The sequence below is a fragment of the Lactuca saligna genome, chromosome 4, assembly GCF_052625555.1.
Source record: "Lactuca saligna cultivar CGN05327 chromosome 4, ASM5262555v1, whole genome shotgun sequence".
Lineage (NCBI taxonomy): Eukaryota > Viridiplantae > Streptophyta > Magnoliopsida > Asterales > Asteraceae > Lactuca > Lactuca saligna.
This window is the reverse complement of record NC_136420.1, coordinates 298,135,284-298,153,232: the sequence shown is the minus strand read 5'-3', so window position 1 is coordinate 298,153,232 and position 17,949 is coordinate 298,135,284. Positions and strand designations below refer to the sequence as shown.

The 17,949-nt window shown below is 40.5% G+C and overlaps 1 protein-coding gene and 1 non-coding gene across 2 annotated transcripts; one reads left to right on the top strand and one right to left on the bottom strand.

The window, feature by feature from the left end:
• Positions 1-3,904: 3,904 nt before the first annotated feature.
• LOC145044559 (small nucleolar RNA R71) lies at positions 3,905-4,011 on the bottom strand. The gene has a single exon (XR_013681509.1). It is a non-coding gene; the product is annotated as a small nucleolar RNA R71 (small nucleolar RNA).
• Positions 4,012-4,957: 946 nt separating this feature from the next.
• On the top strand, positions 4,958-5,515 carry LOC145040801 (uncharacterized). Its single transcript, XM_078988696.1, has one exon. It carries the CDS (start codon positions 4,958-4,960, stop codon positions 5,513-5,515), a length of 558 nt encoding a protein of 185 aa, XP_078844822.1.
• Positions 5,516-17,949: the final 12,434 nt, after the last annotated feature.

Sequence of the window (17,949 nt, the reverse complement as noted above, 5' to 3'; positions counted from 1 at the left end):
GTATTTTATATCTACGAAAATGTTGGTGTAAAACATGGGTAGATGTAATAGGTGATGTGTGATAAAATGATGAGAGGCCTCGATGTTGATGTTGTTGATTTTGTTATCTAGCGGAGTATGGATGACGACCACGAACTCTTCTAGACAGTCCAGTGGAACACTAGCAGGCTCGCAACCTGTAGGTGTTTTTGAACGATGTGTTCACCAGTGTACTCCATCCCCCACATGGTTGCCTTTAGAACATTTATTGTTGAGGAATCCCCTTAGCAGTAGTGTCCATCCCGATGATGATCCTTAGGCTAGGTCCCTTATGATAGGTGTTTAGGGACGTAAAGTGAGGATAACGGGAATGGGTAATCGGGTTATTGTTGATTGATGAAATTAATAAACTTATTTATTGTGGGTTGAAAACCCTATGTGCTCACCAGGCTCCCCAGCCTGACGCACTCAGTTTCTTGTATTACAGGTAGTGGCGCATGAGCATAGATGTGATGTTTTGGATGAGGGATTACGGATATAGGCTTGTAGATATGAAATAATGTAGTAAGGCTTATACTATATTGTTTATACTTATGTACTGTATCGAACATGAGATCCTGAGTCTTTTAATGAAATACATTTCTAAGGAAATGCTTTTGATAACTCTTTATCATAATATTGTTTTGGGACAAATTCCGCAACTCTTTTATTAAAAGATTACTCTGATTTTATGGCCGTGATTTTAGGGATGTCACAGTTGGTATCAGAGCATTAGTTTAAGCGAACTAGGAATTTGTAGGATTTGTAGACTTAAACTTAGAATGCTAAGCGATGATTTGTGAGGTGTGAGCACTAGCTTATTTTAGGAATTATGCCTAAAATGCTTTTATGTGCTAAATGCTTTGTGCTTAATATGTTGTTAATTGTTCGGATCTATGGTTTGTTGCCGACCGGATCTGGAAACCTTATGTGTTTAGGATTCTAAACATACGACTACGATATTAGAACTAGCATGTAAACGTTTCGGAGAGATAAGGATGATTTGAACAACAGTCCTAAATAAAGATCTAAATTCACCTTATTCGGTGTATAGATCAAGATGGCAAGGACCCGTAGCGGAAACGTGAACGCAAATGGAGATAAGAACCAACCCTTAGTGGTTCAGCAAATACTTGTTGTTGAAGAAGTTGCACCTAAGCCAGTTACTATGGCTGGAGTTCAAGCTATGATTCGGGTTATAATAGCGGAACAAAGGGAAGAAATGAGACAGATGCTCCACCAAAATAAGGACGAACCTACCATACATGTTGAACCGATGGAGCTAGTTACCGAGCAATCTAAGGAAGGGAACTACAGCCACCAAGTGAGTCAAGTAGGGACCCAAGGTGAGCAAAGGGATGGCCCAGAAGGGAGAAACAACAAGGATGGGCGGATGTACAAAAATTTCTTGGGTGCGAAACCACCAAGTATCTCAAGAAGCCCAAAGCCTGTTGAGATTATGGATTGGATCTCTGAGATGGAAATGGTGCTTGAGAGCTGCGACTGCAGTGAGAAGTAGAACACTATCTTCGCTGTGAGATGATATGTGCATATTTAGTTTGTATTAAGTATAGATTTTTATTCATTTATTAGCTAAATTATTGCATTTCATGGACAAAAGGTACTTAAAAGTGTTTGAATTGTATTTTCAGTCCAAAAATAAAGCTCAGAAGCAAAAGGAAGCAGGAGAAGCGGTTAGGAGCTCGAGAATTGAATAAAGAAGAAAAAAACACCAAAAATAGCACCTACTCAGCGAGTAGGGTCGACTACTCGACAAGTCCAAGTGAAGATAACGACTCGGGAACCCAGATACTTATCGCATACGGGAACTGTGAGATGGACTCGACGAGTTGCCACCTGACTCGACGAGTAGATACGTAAATATATAGATAACTTCTCAGATCGAGGAAACAAACTTCTGGAGCAATTAGCTGCGATTCAGAGGCCAGAGAAACCCTAAAAGACGAAGATAGAAGCTACAATTCAATCCCAAAGGAGATTTGAGGCAAATTTCACCATTATACTTAATCTTTTGTTTTCCATTATGGTTAGGCAATTAGAATTCGTTTTTATGCTGTTATTTACTTCAATCATGAGCTAAAACTCTTAACTTCTGTTTGGGGATACAAAATTGAGACTATGGTTTGATTATTGGTAGGATTAATTCAATGTTGGTGATTTATTTGTTATTTTAGCTTGCTAAAGAACCTTGTGTGTGAATGATAATTAATTTTCTGTTAATAGGAAGGTAATTAAATAGCATGAACATCGTTTGATTATCAACCTCATATACCTTGTGAATACTTTGTTATATGTCTAGGATTAATGACCATGAAACTAGAATTAATAAGAAAATTAAGTAAATCCATGTGCAATCTTGTGTTATGACAATCAACAAGAAGTTAATTAAAAACCAAATTGATTAACTATTGTGAGTCTAAAATAATCCAAATAATTAATCTAGTGAACTAAATTGAATTAGACAACTGATCACTGTTTAAGTTAGTTTAATTTACTAAGGATTAGTGTAGTGAATGCGAACCTAGTCACTTGAATCGGTAACCAACAAAAGAATTAATCCATTGCACTATTACCTTGAAATCAACCATATGATCAATTGAGTTGAACTAAACAGAAGTTCCTTCGTATTATTGAATCTAGTTAATTCTTTGTTTTTCTAGTTTTTAGATTAAGTAATAGTTAGTAAGTTTCTAGTCTTGTAAAACTAGAGAAAAGCTTCTACTTATTAATTGATTTAGATAGAATTAGTTTTTATTTTTAATTTGCCGTTCCCTGTGTTCGATACCCTACTCAATTGACTATACCACAATTGATAGGTCCACTGCCTTTGTGTGTTTATTTTAACACTAAAAGTAGGTTTAAAACTAAGTGAGTTTACGCACATCAAGTTTTTGGTGCTGTTGCCGGGGAACGGTTCTAAAATTAGCATTAAATTCTAATTCAATCGATCCTTTGTGTGATATTTATCTTACACAAAGTTAATTACCATTTAATTTAGTAGGTAATATATATTAAATAAATAAAATAAAAATAAAAATAAAAAAAAAAAAAAAAACTAAATTTTTCTAATTTTACCTTGGACTCGCCGAGTGCACTCGTGCAGACTCGGTGAGTACATCGCTGAAACAGCTTTAAATTTTTTATTTTATTTTTGTTCTTTTTACGCGTTTTCTGTTTTGTTTACAGATGTTTCATGACCCGAGGATCTGATACACCTCTGGTCCCCGCTCTTGAAGATTCGGAAACCACACTAAGAAGGAGCAAAGGCAAAACCGTTGGAGAATCTGCCTCTTCAAAGAACTCACCACTCAAAAACCTCAAGTCTGTTTTCAGCAAGAAGAGGAGCAAAAAATTAGGAACATCTAGTGCCTCTTTGACAATCGAAGATCCGATTCAAAAAGACATCGAGTACGAGACCGAGGAAGAGGAAGAACCCACATATGAGCACGAATCCGAGTTTGAAGACGATTTAGCTACCGTTATGGCTAATATCGATGAAATCCCCATGGGGGAATGGAAGAAGAGGATGCGTGATGACACCGGCCCGGGACTTGTGCAGCCCGCAATTCCCGCAACCGCTACTTTCGAGCTAAAAGGCCATATTCTCGCTCAACTCAAGGAGATCCCTTTTTATGGGAAAGACCACGAAGACGCCTACAAGCACTTGGATGAAGTAAATGATGTGGCTGACTACTTCAATGTACCAAATGTGTCTCGCGAGACCCAGCTACTTCGCATGCTCCCAGTCACGTTTAAAGGTGCTGCGAAGGATTGGCTCAAGTCACTTCCTCCAGGATCGGTCACCACATGGGCCAAGATGAAAGAGGACTTCATAGACCACTTTTGCCCGCCTTCCAAGATAGCTAAGTTGAAGAAAGCCATCGCCAACTTCAAGCAACAACCCGGTGAATCTCTTTATGAAGCTTGGGAAAGATACAAAGGTTTGCTTAGAAATTGCCCACACCATGACCTTAATAGCCAACAAGAGGTCTCCATTTTCTATGATGGAGTCAATGTCACCACAAGGCAATTGCTCGATTCACAAGGCCCGCTCACCAGAAAGCCGTCTCTGGAAGTCAAGGAGTTAATTGAAGAATTCTCTAAGCATTCTAGAGAATACCACAATCCGAGAAATGAAGTAAGTCGGAGAGCAGTGAACTCGGTGAATGATAGCATGGCGCCGATAATAGCTAAGCTCGATAGTCTAGATAGAAGGATGACAAAAATGGATCAAACAATCCATCCTATTCGAGTTGGATGTAAGAATTGCAGAGGGCCCCACCTCACCAAGGATTGTGATCTAGACGAAAATGGAAATAAAAAGGCTCAAGTGTTTTACTCTAGTGGCGATAGATACGACGAGGATTGACGGAAACCGAAGAACGAATGGTTCCCATACGAAGAATATAAAAAGGCTAAGGAGGAGAAATACAAACAGAAGGAAAGTGGATTCTATCAAAAGGAAGAGCCGGTGATGGAAAAGAAAGCCAATTTAGAAGAAATGCTCACTAGATTCATAACCGCATCCGAAAAGAGACACAATGATCACGATGTAGTAATGCAAGAGACCATAAATATGTTAAGGAATCAGCAGGCATCCATTCTCAACATTGAGAAACAGCTGGGACAGCTTGCACATCAAGTGAATGAAAGAAGACCGTGCCAACTTCCAAGTAACACCGAGAATAATCCAAGAATGAAAAATGTGAGTATAGTGACTTCCAGCTGTGAAAAAATTTTTACACAGGCACAGAGGGTCTCTAATAGCAAGACCGAGAAGACAGAAGAGTCGGTTCTAGCTAAACCCGACCTGACTCACAGAGTCCCTCAAATGGACTCGACGAGTCCAAGCATACAAGACAAAATTGCCATCCACTTAAAGCCATACAATCCCCCTCTGCCATTCCCAATCAAAGCCATGCATGTGGAAAAAGTGGAAGCTTATAAAGCCTTTATGAAGCATGTTAAATCCCTCCAAGTCAATGTGCCATTTGTAGAGACGATGCTTACAACATCCAAGTACTTCAACTTACTAAAAGGACTCTTTGCTGCTAGGAAAGACTTGGCGGAAGTCGCAGAGATAATGTTGAGTGAGTTACCCGAAAAGAAGGGTGATCCGGGAAGTATCATAATTTTGTGCCAATTTGGAAATGCATTTGTCACTCAAGCGTTGACCGATTCCTGTGCAAGCATCAACCTGATGCCTCTCTCTTTCTTCAAGAAGCTGAACTTACCAGAGCCAAGACCGGCAAACATGAAGATCCATTTGGCTGACAAGACGACAATTCATCCAAAAGGAGTTTGCGAGGAACTTCTCATTAAAGTTGACAAGTTCATCTTTCCAGTAGACTTTGTGGTGCTAGATATGGAAGAAGACCCCGAAGTTCCAATTATTTTGGGGAGTCCATTTTTAAACACCGCGTGTGCTTTAATTGATGTATGTGAGTCTACACTAACATTAAGGGTAGGAGACTAGTCAGCGGTATTTAGAGCTATACCAGCAGCCAAGAAAGAAGAGAAAGGGAAAGAAGAGATCTCATTTATCAATTTAGATGATGAGATACTACAAAAAGAACTTGAACTTTTGCAAAAAGAAGATCCAAGCAAGTTTCTGCTACATTCTGGAGAGGATGGAGATGTTAACAAGGACCTATAGGAGTTAGAAAAGCTACTGGATGGAGCCGATTTAGAAAACACTCAAGAAAAGATGGAAAACGATCAGACTCGCCGAGTCACTTTATTGGACTCGACGACTCCAGTCGAATTTGATAACAACTCGGATGACTTAAATCTACTTGTTGTTGATTCTCTACATATTTGGGGCATGGATATTTTTCATGATTCTTTAGAAGAACAAATAGCGGAAGGAGAGACGGATACGAAAGTCCAACACGCCCACATAGCAATTCTTGATGCAATTCCGCTTGTAGATGGGTTAAACGCAGAAAAAGAAGAGAAGACAATGGATAGGAGAGTGGAGGTTGATCAACCATTCAATACCAAACCTAGAGCACGAACTTTCACAGAATATGAAGTACTTAAGTTTAATAAAAAAAAAAGATGTGAAAGAGATGGAGAAAAAGAATGGGGTGAAGAAGAAAAAAGAGGAGAAAAGAAGCCCAAGCAGCTGAGGATGATGTTGTAATAAAGAAGAGAGAGGAATTAAAACGGGCTTATAAAAAGAAGGTTCACACTTACAAGACAAAGTACAAACCACAAAAGATTAGGTGTGAATTTCCGATGCTGGAAGATGACGAGACGTAGACAGGAAGGAGTCCAGCTAACGACTCCTTAAAAAGAAGCGCTTAGCAGGAGGCAACCCGTTATTTAGAGTTTGCTTTCTTTTACCTTTTTAGTTTTCTTTGCATTTTTTCGTTTTTAGAATTTTAATCTTCCAATTCATCGGACATGTCTGCTTGAGAGTGCGTATGGACTAAGTGTGGGGTGAAAAAAATTTCTTTTCCAAAGAAATGACAAGAATTGTTAAAAAAAAATCTTGGATTGTTTGCAAGAGACTCGCCGAGTCTAACCTTGAATCGACGAGTCCATATAGATTTCAGAAAAAAAAAAACTTGCATCGCGACCAGACTCGCCGAGTCTGACCCCGACTCGACGAGTCGGTATTATTCACAGAAAAAAAATAATAATACGAATTACTATTACAACTGGTAAATAGGGTTTTCACCCTAAAAGAATAAGTTTTTTTTAACAAACAAGCCACTCGCCGTGCGCCTCTTTCTCCACTCTCTCTCAAGCATTCATCTTCCGCTTCATTGTTCTTCAACATTTTTCAAGTTCCATCACAAAAGGTAACTAATTTCTTCTTCTTTTCTGTTAAAAGTATGATTTTAAGATTATCTATGAAGGACATTGCATAGAAAAACCCGATTTTGAAAAATAGTAAAATTCTAGTGTTTTGATTCTTCATAAATTATGATGTTTTGCATGCTTATTCTTGCCTAATACCTTATATACATGTGCCTAGACAAAACCCTTGAAGTGATTTTGTTGGGTTATCGGTGTTGCGTCTTGGGCTCGCTTCCTAGTCCATTCTTTGTGCGGTATGGGCCTGTCCATCCGTATCTTATTTTCTAGGGTTTGTGTATTTATAGGTGCTTGCATGCATCTTTTACGTAACCGATTGATTAGGGTTTTACGGTGTAATTATAGAAGTTATCTTTTTGTAACCCCAGAATCCTCTACAGTGGAAGTTCTTCATCGAGCTCTGATGAGGATTGAAAGTTTTATCATTCGACATATTCAAATCCATTCTTGAGCATTGCTTTATATTCTTTATATACCTGTTTCAAAGATCTATTCGATCTTAAAGGTTTTTATCCCTTGAATTGGTATCAGAGCAGGAGGCTGTGTAATTCATACACATCTCTTCTGTGAAAGAAGCTATTAGGGTTTGTTCCGCATTAACTAATATTTATTGAGCCGTCACCCCATAATTGACGTATCTCATTACTTGTTCGTTTTGCCCTAATATTATATATTACAAGTCTGATCTTTCAAACAGGTTATTCGATCAAGCATGGACGAGTCGCCATCTAATCCCATTAATATTTCGAACCGCATTGGATCAACAACGAAAATTCCCATCCTTTACACCCAAGATTATGAAGTCTAGGCAAATCACTTTGAAGACTATGTTATAGGATCTGAGGACAATGGATACCTCATCTGGGAAGCAATCGTTTCGGGACCCTTTGCTCATTCTACAACTTCAAGGATTATTAAAACTCAAAAGGAGTATAATGATCTTTTGAAAGATGTTAAAGATGTTGCACAAGACGAAAAAGATAAATTTCAGTGCAATATTAAAGCATTGAGATTAATCAGATTCGCTCTTCAATCTGACACTTTCAGGCTGGTGAGTTCGTGCACTACTACCAAAGAAATATGGGACAGGGTTCGCGAATTGTATTCTACGGACGAAGATCTTGAACACTCCATTCAAACCTTACTCTTATCCGAGTTTGGTGAATTCAAACAGAAAGTCGAAGAAACTGTGACTCAAACGTTCGATCGCTTCAATCATCTTCTTAGCAAGATGATTAAACATGATATTGAAAGGAAGTTGATTGAGCAGAAATTCACGTTCCTTAACGGCCTCAGATCTGAGTGGAGAGCTGTTGTGTCCACAGTTAAAGCGCATGAGCAATTCAAATCTTATTCTCTAGCGAAACTGGTGGGTATACTGAAGTCTCAAGAGAAGATCGTATTATAGGAGAAAAACGTGGTTTCAGGTCTTGGTTCATTGGCCCTCCTGTCGAAAAGCAAAGCGGTGATAGAGGACGAAGATCTCAACTTGGATGATTATGATCTCACGTCTGAGGACTATGTTATGATGGTGTCAAACCCCAAGAGATTCATCAAGAAGAGATTCCCCACTAACAGGAACCGAAACTGGCAAGGGAGTTATAGCTCTGAAAAGGTCAAAGATGAACCGAAAGCTGAAGAGTCAAAGAAGGAACCGAAGGCTGAAGGAGATTCTGGAGTAAGCTGCTATTACTGTGGAGGAAAGAACCACTATGCAAAAGATTGCGTCCTCAAAAAGATGGCAGGAAAGGATGAGGAAAATGATGAAGAAGCCGCGTTGTTGAAAAAGCTTAATGAATTAAGGAAGAAGAAATCTGCTGCTAACCCTCCTATGAATTCTCTAATTGTGCAGGGTTCGGTAGCTGATGATGAGTTCGGTGGCGTGGAGGTCTGGTCAACCAACTCCGAAGATGATGAAGTGAGGAAGCCTTAACATGGAAAGGCTTATGTGGTGAAAGAGAAGGACAGCAGTGGAAGATGCTTGATGGTATCTGATGTATCTCAGATGAGGGGATATAACACAGATGGTGGGAACAAAGACTCGAAGGAGCAACAGGACATGTGCTTTACAGCAAAACCGCTCAGTGTACAATTCAACGAGCTTGATGAATTAATCAAGAAGGTACAATCCGTGTTTGTTTCATTTAAAGTCCCACAATGCTCATATGAAAAAAGAATTAAAAATTGTTAATTCAAGAATTTCTCATCTAGACAGTAGCTTAACTCAAACTCGGGTCACCAATTCTAACCTAACTGACCAAATAAGCAGGGTATCGTCGAAGAGTGAGGAACGAAGGATGTGGATCGAACTGAAAGAGTCGGAGTTAGTCAAAACCAAGGACGAAAACATTTATTTGCAAAGAGACAATTTAAAACTTTTGAAACAGCGAAATGTTTTTTGTTTGATTGCTAAGCGTCTTTACAATAATATCACTCAACTTCATTTGAACTGTGAAATAGGGCAGAAAATTCATCGTATGATCTTGCCTTTTCTTGAGTTTAAGGAGGATGAAATCGATGCTGAAGCATACAATTGTGAAAGTGTGGTTTCGTCTGAGGATGTTAATCCAACGTATATGTATGGTCTAGACAAAATTGAATCCTTCATTAAGTCCAAAGACCATAAGGACATACTAAAAAACCTTTTGGATGAAAATGACAAACTGAATCTAAGGACCGAAACCATACAAAAATTTGACTCATTGAATGCCAATTTAAGCTCAGAAAATAAAATTGATGTTGAAAATGCATCTGAGCTCAATGAGGATAATGACATGAGTGAAATTTCTGTAGAGGATGAAGTTGACTGCTCTGAATTTGTCAAAAGTGAACCTGAAATCCACAAAAATCTTATCTCAGAAAACTCTGTGGAGTTCGCTCGCTTGTCCCAACAAAAGTCCCCGAAACTTAAAGAAAAAGTTGTTGTTTACCAAAAGGTAAGGACAACACCAAATCAGGTGTATAAGGTCACAGGTGTAACCAAACATCAGACAACCGAACTCACAGCCATTGTAAACGAAGACAATGCCGATGGTTGTGATGAATTCTTCTGGTCGGCTCCTATTGACAATGCTGATGAAACTGTTGGTCTATCAGAGCAAACTTCCTGGAAAGCAAAAGGAAGATACATTCCTGAGCCACTTAACAAACCTGGTAACTTTGACGTGTCGAGTTCCAGTGGTACAAAAGATGTTCCTAAAGTTAAGGTAGATTCAAGAGAATCAACATCGGTTCCAAGTGAACCTGTTGACACCAGTCAAAATCAAAAGGCGAACATCCATCATCAGCCGAAACAGATGAGAAATCAAAAACGACAAAGGAATCAGAGATACAAGAAGAACCTTTCTGAAAGAAAACATTTTTGGCAATCTCAAAATGCCTATTTCTCACATCAAGACAGGAATTTAAAACCAGAGAAAAATCCTGTTGGATCGACAGAGAGCAATAACAACCGAAAGCAGAGGTTCGGTTCAGAGCACAGTACCAACCGAAAGCAGAAGTTCGGCTCAGAGCACTGTAACAACCTAAAGCAGGAGTTCGGTTCTGAGAGCAAAAGAGACCAAAAGTCTAGGTTCAGTACCACTGATAATCAAAACCAAAAGAGTCACCTAGAATATCAAATCAAGAAATCATCTCAGTCCAAATACTCTCATTCTAATTCTTCCAATCATTATTCTTCTCAATCTCATTCTAAATCTCCAACTGACCTGAAAGGGAAATCAAAGGTTTTGTCAGTTAAATTAGAGACTAAACCCAAAGCTCTAGATCCCACAAAGATTAAGGTTTACACCATCAAAAAGAAAAATGAAACAACTTTGATAAAAAGAACCTTTTTTGTTGACATCTCTTTTTCTGCTCCTGTTCCTGTGAAAGGCTCACGTGGACCCAAGAAACTTTGGGTTCCTAAATCTGTTAAATTTGTGCAGGTTATCAGTGACGAGCAGTTCGATGAAGAATGGTATATTGATAGTGGCTGCTCACATCACATGACTGGGAGGAAGGAAGAGCTTAGGGAATTCAGATCTCTTTCAAACGGTGGAAATGTCAAGTTTAGGAACAACTCCTACGGAACCATAAAAGGCTACGGGATGATTACAAACGGTGATTTCTCAATCAGGAAAGTTGCATATGTAGAGGGACTACAACATAATCTCATCAGTGTATCACAGCTTTGATGAGATTTAAACCAACCTTTAATCTACAAAGATCGATTAGATCTTGAACAAGTATGTAAATATAAAACTGTATGAACGCAATAATAAGAACAAGTCAAGAAGGAATCAAACGTGTCGAATGATTAAACAAAATCCTCAGAAGAGCTCGATTTAGAACATCAACTGTAGAGGATTGGTAGGTTACAAGAACGATTCAAGAAACCTGTTATACTCTAGATGAAACGCTAATTTCTTAATCTCTCAAATCGTTAACCTAATATGCATGCAAGCGTAAACTTATATACAAAACATAAAAGGTTCTCGGTTGGACAGGCCCAAACCGGAATACAAAGTGACTAATACTATCGAGCCCAAAAGATGCAATCTTCAAAATAATCTTCGGCCCAACAATCTCCCCCTTTGCATCAATTTGGAGTGAGACCTTCACTCTCTTTTCACAGCAGAGGGCTTCTTTACCATCTAAAAAATCTTCGGTATTATAGCCAGAATGTGATGCCTGAAGGTGATATACCAATGAAGCATGTCAGTGAAGTTCTTCTTGTCTGCTGTTGAGTTCTGTTTGCATCGGTGAATGATGTTAATAATATGCTCCAGACAATCTGTAGAAAATAGATGTTTGTCTACCAAAGCAAACAGAAACTTATGCTTGTCGCCTCTGGTGAACATAACCGTCAGATTCGAAGAATCAATTTGCCCTATCTTCATTTTATGAACATCTCCTGTCTTGGAAGTGGGCTTGACGGTTGGTTTCTTGTTCATAACTTTTGCTATTTCCTGATCCATAGTGGCGAGCTCATGGACATAGGAAGCCAACATTCTTTTAAGATGTTTAAGAATCGGTTCATACTCTCTTTGGTTGGAGAGAAGAATGTTGTATAGCAGAATCCAATCATGCGGATTCAGACTGGGAAGATCTGCCAGAGAAATAAGATGTTCTGTGTTGGCCGTTCCTCTGTTGATTTTGAAATTAATGTTCACAAATTTCCCAGCCTGTGTCGGTTTCAGTACCTTGACTTTAATGATTTTCTGAGCGCTCCATGTCAAGTACTGCGGTTGACCATACTTCAGATAGAAATCTATTAGCTCTCTGTCAACCTTCAGGTTCGGATGAGGGACATTGGCAGTGACATCAAAGCAATGAAATGTGAAAGCTTTGCGCGTGATTGGCATGTCGAACTGTGAGTCTTTTGTATTTTCACACTCGAAGGATGCAATCGGTTCCAACCAATATATGGAAGGAAACTCAATCGCTTGAGTGATGAGTGTGTCTCTGTCCCAATCTGGGAACAGAGTCTTCTTGGCTTGAATGGCCTCCTCATCCTCCCTGATCTTTCTTTCCCTGGCCTCGGCCTCTCGAGCTATCTTTAGAGTTTCATCAAGCTCTTTGTCCCTTTTCTTGCGTTGAAGAGCTTCAGTGATAGTTTCATCTGAATCTGATTCGCTCTCAACAAGGACTTGTTTCCCAGAACCCGAAGCTACATTAACCTTCGGTTCTGTCTTGGACACACCTTCCTCTCCCCCTTATCGCGGAAGAACAAGCTTCTCCGGGACACCCTTCATTTCACTCAGGATGTTAATAGTAGGAAGGAGTTTCGCCTGGAGATGCTGTCTGATAGTGACGGTTAGGAAGGGATCATGAGTGTCAAGAACATTTGTTAACATATTCTTGACATCACCAGCGCAACTTTGAAGAACTGCCCGCTGAGTCTTTAGCAAAGAAATTTCTTGTTGTGCCTGGGCCAGTTGGATCTTTTGTAAGTCGATGGTTGCCTGGTGCTTGACAAGATCTTCCTTCAAGGTGCTCTCGGCTGCCAGAGAAGCAAAACGTGAATCCAAAGTTTTGAGAAATGAGGAGGATTCAGTTTTGAGGTCAGCGCACAGAGCCTCAAATTTGGTGGTTTCACCCTGAAGGGTAGCCGAGAAAGAGTCTACGGACGCTTGAAGCTTGGCCGCACTAGATTCAGCGTGAGCTTTTAGAGAATCAAGAAAGATCTGAGTTGTGTGAACAACCTCAGAAACTTCCTTGGTGGCTTTTGAGCATGAAGCAGCTGAGTTATCTATGGCGTCAGTTGAACGATCCAAGGCATCAGTGTACGTCTTGATCGCAGACTCAATGAAGGCTTTGAGCACAACACCCCCGTAGGCTTTATTATCAGCCAGCAGACTGTCAAGTTTGGCGTGAATTTCCTGAATCTGCTGACTAGAAACAGGGGTATCGGCATCTGTGTCTGTAGGAATCCGGTAGGGGCTATAATAGATAGAGTTGAACTCTTCATCATCGCCCCCCAAGGTAGCACCAGAGTTGGATGATGGAGAAGGAGATGGGGGAAGGTTGATAACCGGGGTTTCAACCACAGTAGCAGCCCCTGTATCAGATACATTGACCGTTACTGGTGGTTGGGAAGATTCGGTGATAATAGGCGTGGAGATAAGAGGATGAAGGATGAGCAACAGAGAGGGGAATGGTAGGTTTTGTTGTTGTTGGAGGGAAGGTTATAGGAATAGAAAGTGTGACCTTCTGTGTGGGTGATTGGGTTGGGGTTGGAATTTTTGGAGAAGTAGGAGGAGTGGGTGATTTGGTAAGTTGGGGAGATGTAGGTGGAGAGGGTAGATGAGTGCCCGCTGGAGAAGATGGTTGTTGAGGAGACTGAACAGATGTTGTTTCGGTTTGAGGAGCAGTAGCCTCTGTGTCTGATGGAGCAGATTCAGAAGAAGGAGACCCTTTGGCTCTTTTAGCCATCTTCTTGACCTTTTTGGATTTGGATTGAGAAGGTGCCTCTGCCTCAGACTTGCGTTTGGAGGATCTTCTCTTTCTCTCCTTCTTCGGTTCAGGTTCTTTCTTTTCTGCTTTCTCCTTTTTGCTTGCCCTCTTGGCACGGTTGGCAGGTTGATCGAGGGCATCAAGAGCAGCACGTTGTTCCTCGGACAGCACCCTAGGAGGCAAGGGTGTTCTGCTGCTGTAGTCAGCCATGATTTTGTTGTGTGGCGTGACGCACCTATACATGGACTCAGGGATTAATCCATAGTGAAGAAACTTACTTGGATCGGAGACTATGATCTTCTTGGTGTGGTAAGATGCAATTGAAGCCGTAAGAGCATCCTTCATTACCGGGATGTCAAGGGAATCCATGGCCCTTCTGGTGATAAGCATCCAAAACCTGGCGCATGAGATCTCGGAGTACCTGGCAGTTGTGTTGAGACTCTGAACGACTTGAGCCCAGATTATGGAGCCATAATCTAGATTGATGTCGTTGTAAAGACCATACATGATGGTCAGAAACCCTTTGCTTGTGGTGTCAGAACCACCACATCTCTCCGCTAAACCCTTAATAAGAAGGGTAAGCAATCCGTTCCACTGAGACGGAAGACAGGATTTCTTGACTTTGGCAATGGTGGTAAGAACATCCGTATACCCCATTTCATACATCATCGAAAAAAGTTGTGCAGTGGTGATGAAATCCGGTGAGATGACGGAGGAGTCGACGGCAAGCCCTAAAAGGGAGCAAAACCGTGTTTTGGACACCGAGGTTTTCTTGTCGTGAATGGTGAAGAAGATGCGGTCCTTATGTTTGTCGTAGTTAGCCGTTGTGTAGACTTGGGAGAGCAGGGACATGGGTACGGCCTCCACTTGCGTGAGTGCCAACACCAATGGGGAATATTTGAGGCATTCCACCACGTGTAGCATGTAGGAGTCATATAAGAATGGCGTCATCTCTATAATCAAATTTTGATTAGGTTTGATTGAGAGTAGATAAGAGGAGGCAGTTTGATCTTGTGCTGAAGAAGAAGTCGCCATTGTTGAGTTGTGGAAGAAGATGAACAGTTAAAACTTTTTCAGAGAGAGAATTCGTGAGAGGTAAATGCCAAAGAACACGATCACCCCTTATTTATACCGTTCATAGGAGAGAGAAAATCATGATGATGAAGAAACCAAAACGTCGCCTGAAAAAGCGCGATTGGAAGTTATGGTGTATCCTAGGAATACGTCAGCACACGTGGGTGTGAAAGGAATCAATTGCACGCGCCCAAATCATTTTTGTACCGTTTGAAATTCTTGTGCCCTTGTTTGGTTACATCTGAAACTTAAAACCATATGCCAAACAATAATCAGAATGTTGGAAAAAATTAATTTTCGTGCATAGGAGTGTGAAAGATAAAGAGATAAATCTAAGGTGTTTGGGATGTGAGTGTTGTCTAGTAAGAAGACAGAAAGCGGAAGATTCCGGGCAAAAATCGCTTCCTTCAAAGCCAAGAGAGACTTGAAGTGCTTGTGTGGTTTCCCAAGAAATACGATCAGTTGTCTGGTAATAAACAATGAAAGGCATCTTTTGATCATGGGCTGAAGGGTGGCTGAACTCAAACCGAACATCAAGTCTTAACATAAAACTGAGTGTTGGTAGAGATACCTGTGAGATCGATGTGATCTGTTGAACAGGTTGGAGGGAAGTATTTCGTGACGTGAATGGTATAGACAGAAATCTCAAAGAAAAAATAAACTGGACCTCTTTGGGAAGAAATGTCTTAGGTGGAGACAATTTCATAAAAGATCACGCAAAAGGAAAATGAGATTTCCAAGTAATAGCTTGAGTTTATCACTCACCGTCAATTCATTTCAGGTATTGGATTTTGGGTTTCACTTAGACCGTGGTAAACGAATCCAAGATCATAAACACAGATGTTGTGCAACCATAAGCCTCAGTGGTAAAGACCGAAAGCATCAAGGGTTACTTTGGGGAATCGAATGTAAATGAAGAAGATGAGGAGATGGGTAAGAGACCGAACGTACCTTCTGCTACAGAATTGGGACAAAGCAGAGCAACTCATGTTTTAGATGAGTAGAGTAAGGTAGCTCTAGACCGAGTGTGAGAAAGTAGCCTGATTGGGAAGAAACGATAGGTATTGATCGAATCATTAAGGCATGCTCGAGGTCATAGAGGCTTGCGACAACATACAGCAGCATGCTTCTAGGGACATCTAACTAGTCTGATAAAGATAAAACATACCTGGGTAAACACTACAGAAGGAGATGCTTGTATGCACCTGTGCAAAACGTACACCGACCAGAAAGATAAAGTGTTTTTGTAATTTTGGAATTTTCTGAAAAATAAATAAAAACAGAAAGAGGAAATGTTTTTGGAATTTTGAAATTTTCTGAAAAATAAATAAAAACAGAAAGATAAAATGTTTTTGGAATTTTGGAATTTTCTGAAAAATAAATAAAAACAGAAAGATAAACTGATACAACATAAAAAAAATTAGGAAGCAGAGATAGACCGATCGATCTGTGTATTTCGGTGACAATTTCAGAATTGAGAAGAACTTAGCAGTCTGTCTCGTTCGGTTCAGTAAATCCTTAGAGCAGAGAGAGACCGAGCGTGTTGTTTGCGTGGATGACTTTAAATGACTAGGACAGAGAGGGACCGAGCGGTCTAGTTGCTTCGGTTCCTTTATTTTACCAGAGCAGAGAGAGACCGAGCGGTCTGGTTGCTTCGGTTCCTTTATTTCACCAGGGCAGAGAGAGACCGAGCGGTCTGGTTGCTTCGGTTCCTTTATTTCACCAGGGCAGAGAGAGACCGAGCGGTCTGGTTGTTTCGGTTCCGTTAAAGCGCCATAGCAGAGAGCAACAGAGCGGTCTGTCTCGTTCGGTTCTTGATTCTTAAATAGAGATTTGAGGATTTGGGACCGACTCTGCAACCATCATACCCAAGCCTTGTAGAATTTTATTGAAGGTCGTTTCAGGATGAGCTTTGGTGAAGACATCGGCCAATTGATCAGTGGTTCTAACAAAGTGTATTTCGATGTTTCCATCTTCCACGTGATCTTTGATGAAGTGATACCTCAGTGCTATGTGTTTGGTTTTAGAGTGTTGCACTGGGTTATGACAGATCCTAATTGCACTTTCAGAGTCACAATATAGTGGGATCTTCTTCATATTGAGTCCATAGTCTCGAAGTTGACTCTGGATCCAAATCACTTGTGATGTGCAGGATGCAGCGGCAATGTATTCCGCTTCAGCAGTAGATAGTGACACGCAGGTTTGCTTCTTGGACTGCCAGCTAACTAACTTCCCATCGAGGAATTGGCAGCCACCAGTTGTGCTTTTTCGGTCGAGTCCACATCCTCCAAGGTCAGCATCAGAATAGGCTTGAACAAAGAAGCCTAAGTTGGATGGATACCATAGACCTAAGGAAGTGGTTTGCTTAAGATAGCTTAAGATGTTCTTCACTGCAAGCATGTGAGGTTCGCGTGGGTTTGCCTGAAATCGAGCACAATAACACACAGAAAACATGATATCAGGTCTGCTAGCAGTTAGATACATCAGAGAGCCTATCATTTGACGATAGAGCGTGATATCGACAGCCGGTTTATCTAGAGATGGGGTAAGTTTGGTGCCGAATGCCATTGGGACTTTGACTTTTGAGTCTCCCATCATGCCAAACTTTGCTAGGAGAGTCTTCGTGTAAGCTTCCTGATTAATAAAGATGCCTTCGGGTCCCTATCTTATGTTTAAACCAAGGAAAAAGTTAATAGGACCCATTGAGCTCATTTCAAACTTAGTCTCCATCAGCTTTCTAAATTCAGCTGTTAAGCTGGGATTCGTGGAGCCAAAGATGATGTCATCGACATAAATTTGAACTATCATAAGGTGGTTACCTTCCTTTTTGCGAAAGAAGGTTGGGTCAATCGAACCTTGTTTAAATTTAGACAACTTTAAAAATTTTGTAAGCGTTTCATACCAGGCTCTCGGAGCTTGTTTGAGGTCGTACACAGCTTTATCCAGAATATAGAAATGATTTGGATGCTTTTCGTTCACGAACCCAGGAGGTTGCTCCACATACACGGTTTCTTCGAGTTCTCCATTGAGAAATGCACACTTGACGTCCATTTGTAAAACCTCAAAGTTTTTGTG

Coding starts and splice junctions, on each gene's coding strand:
- LOC145040801 (XM_078988696.1), top strand. CDS start 4,958: ATGCATGTGGAAAAAGTGGAAGCTTATAAAGCCTTTATGAAGCATGTT.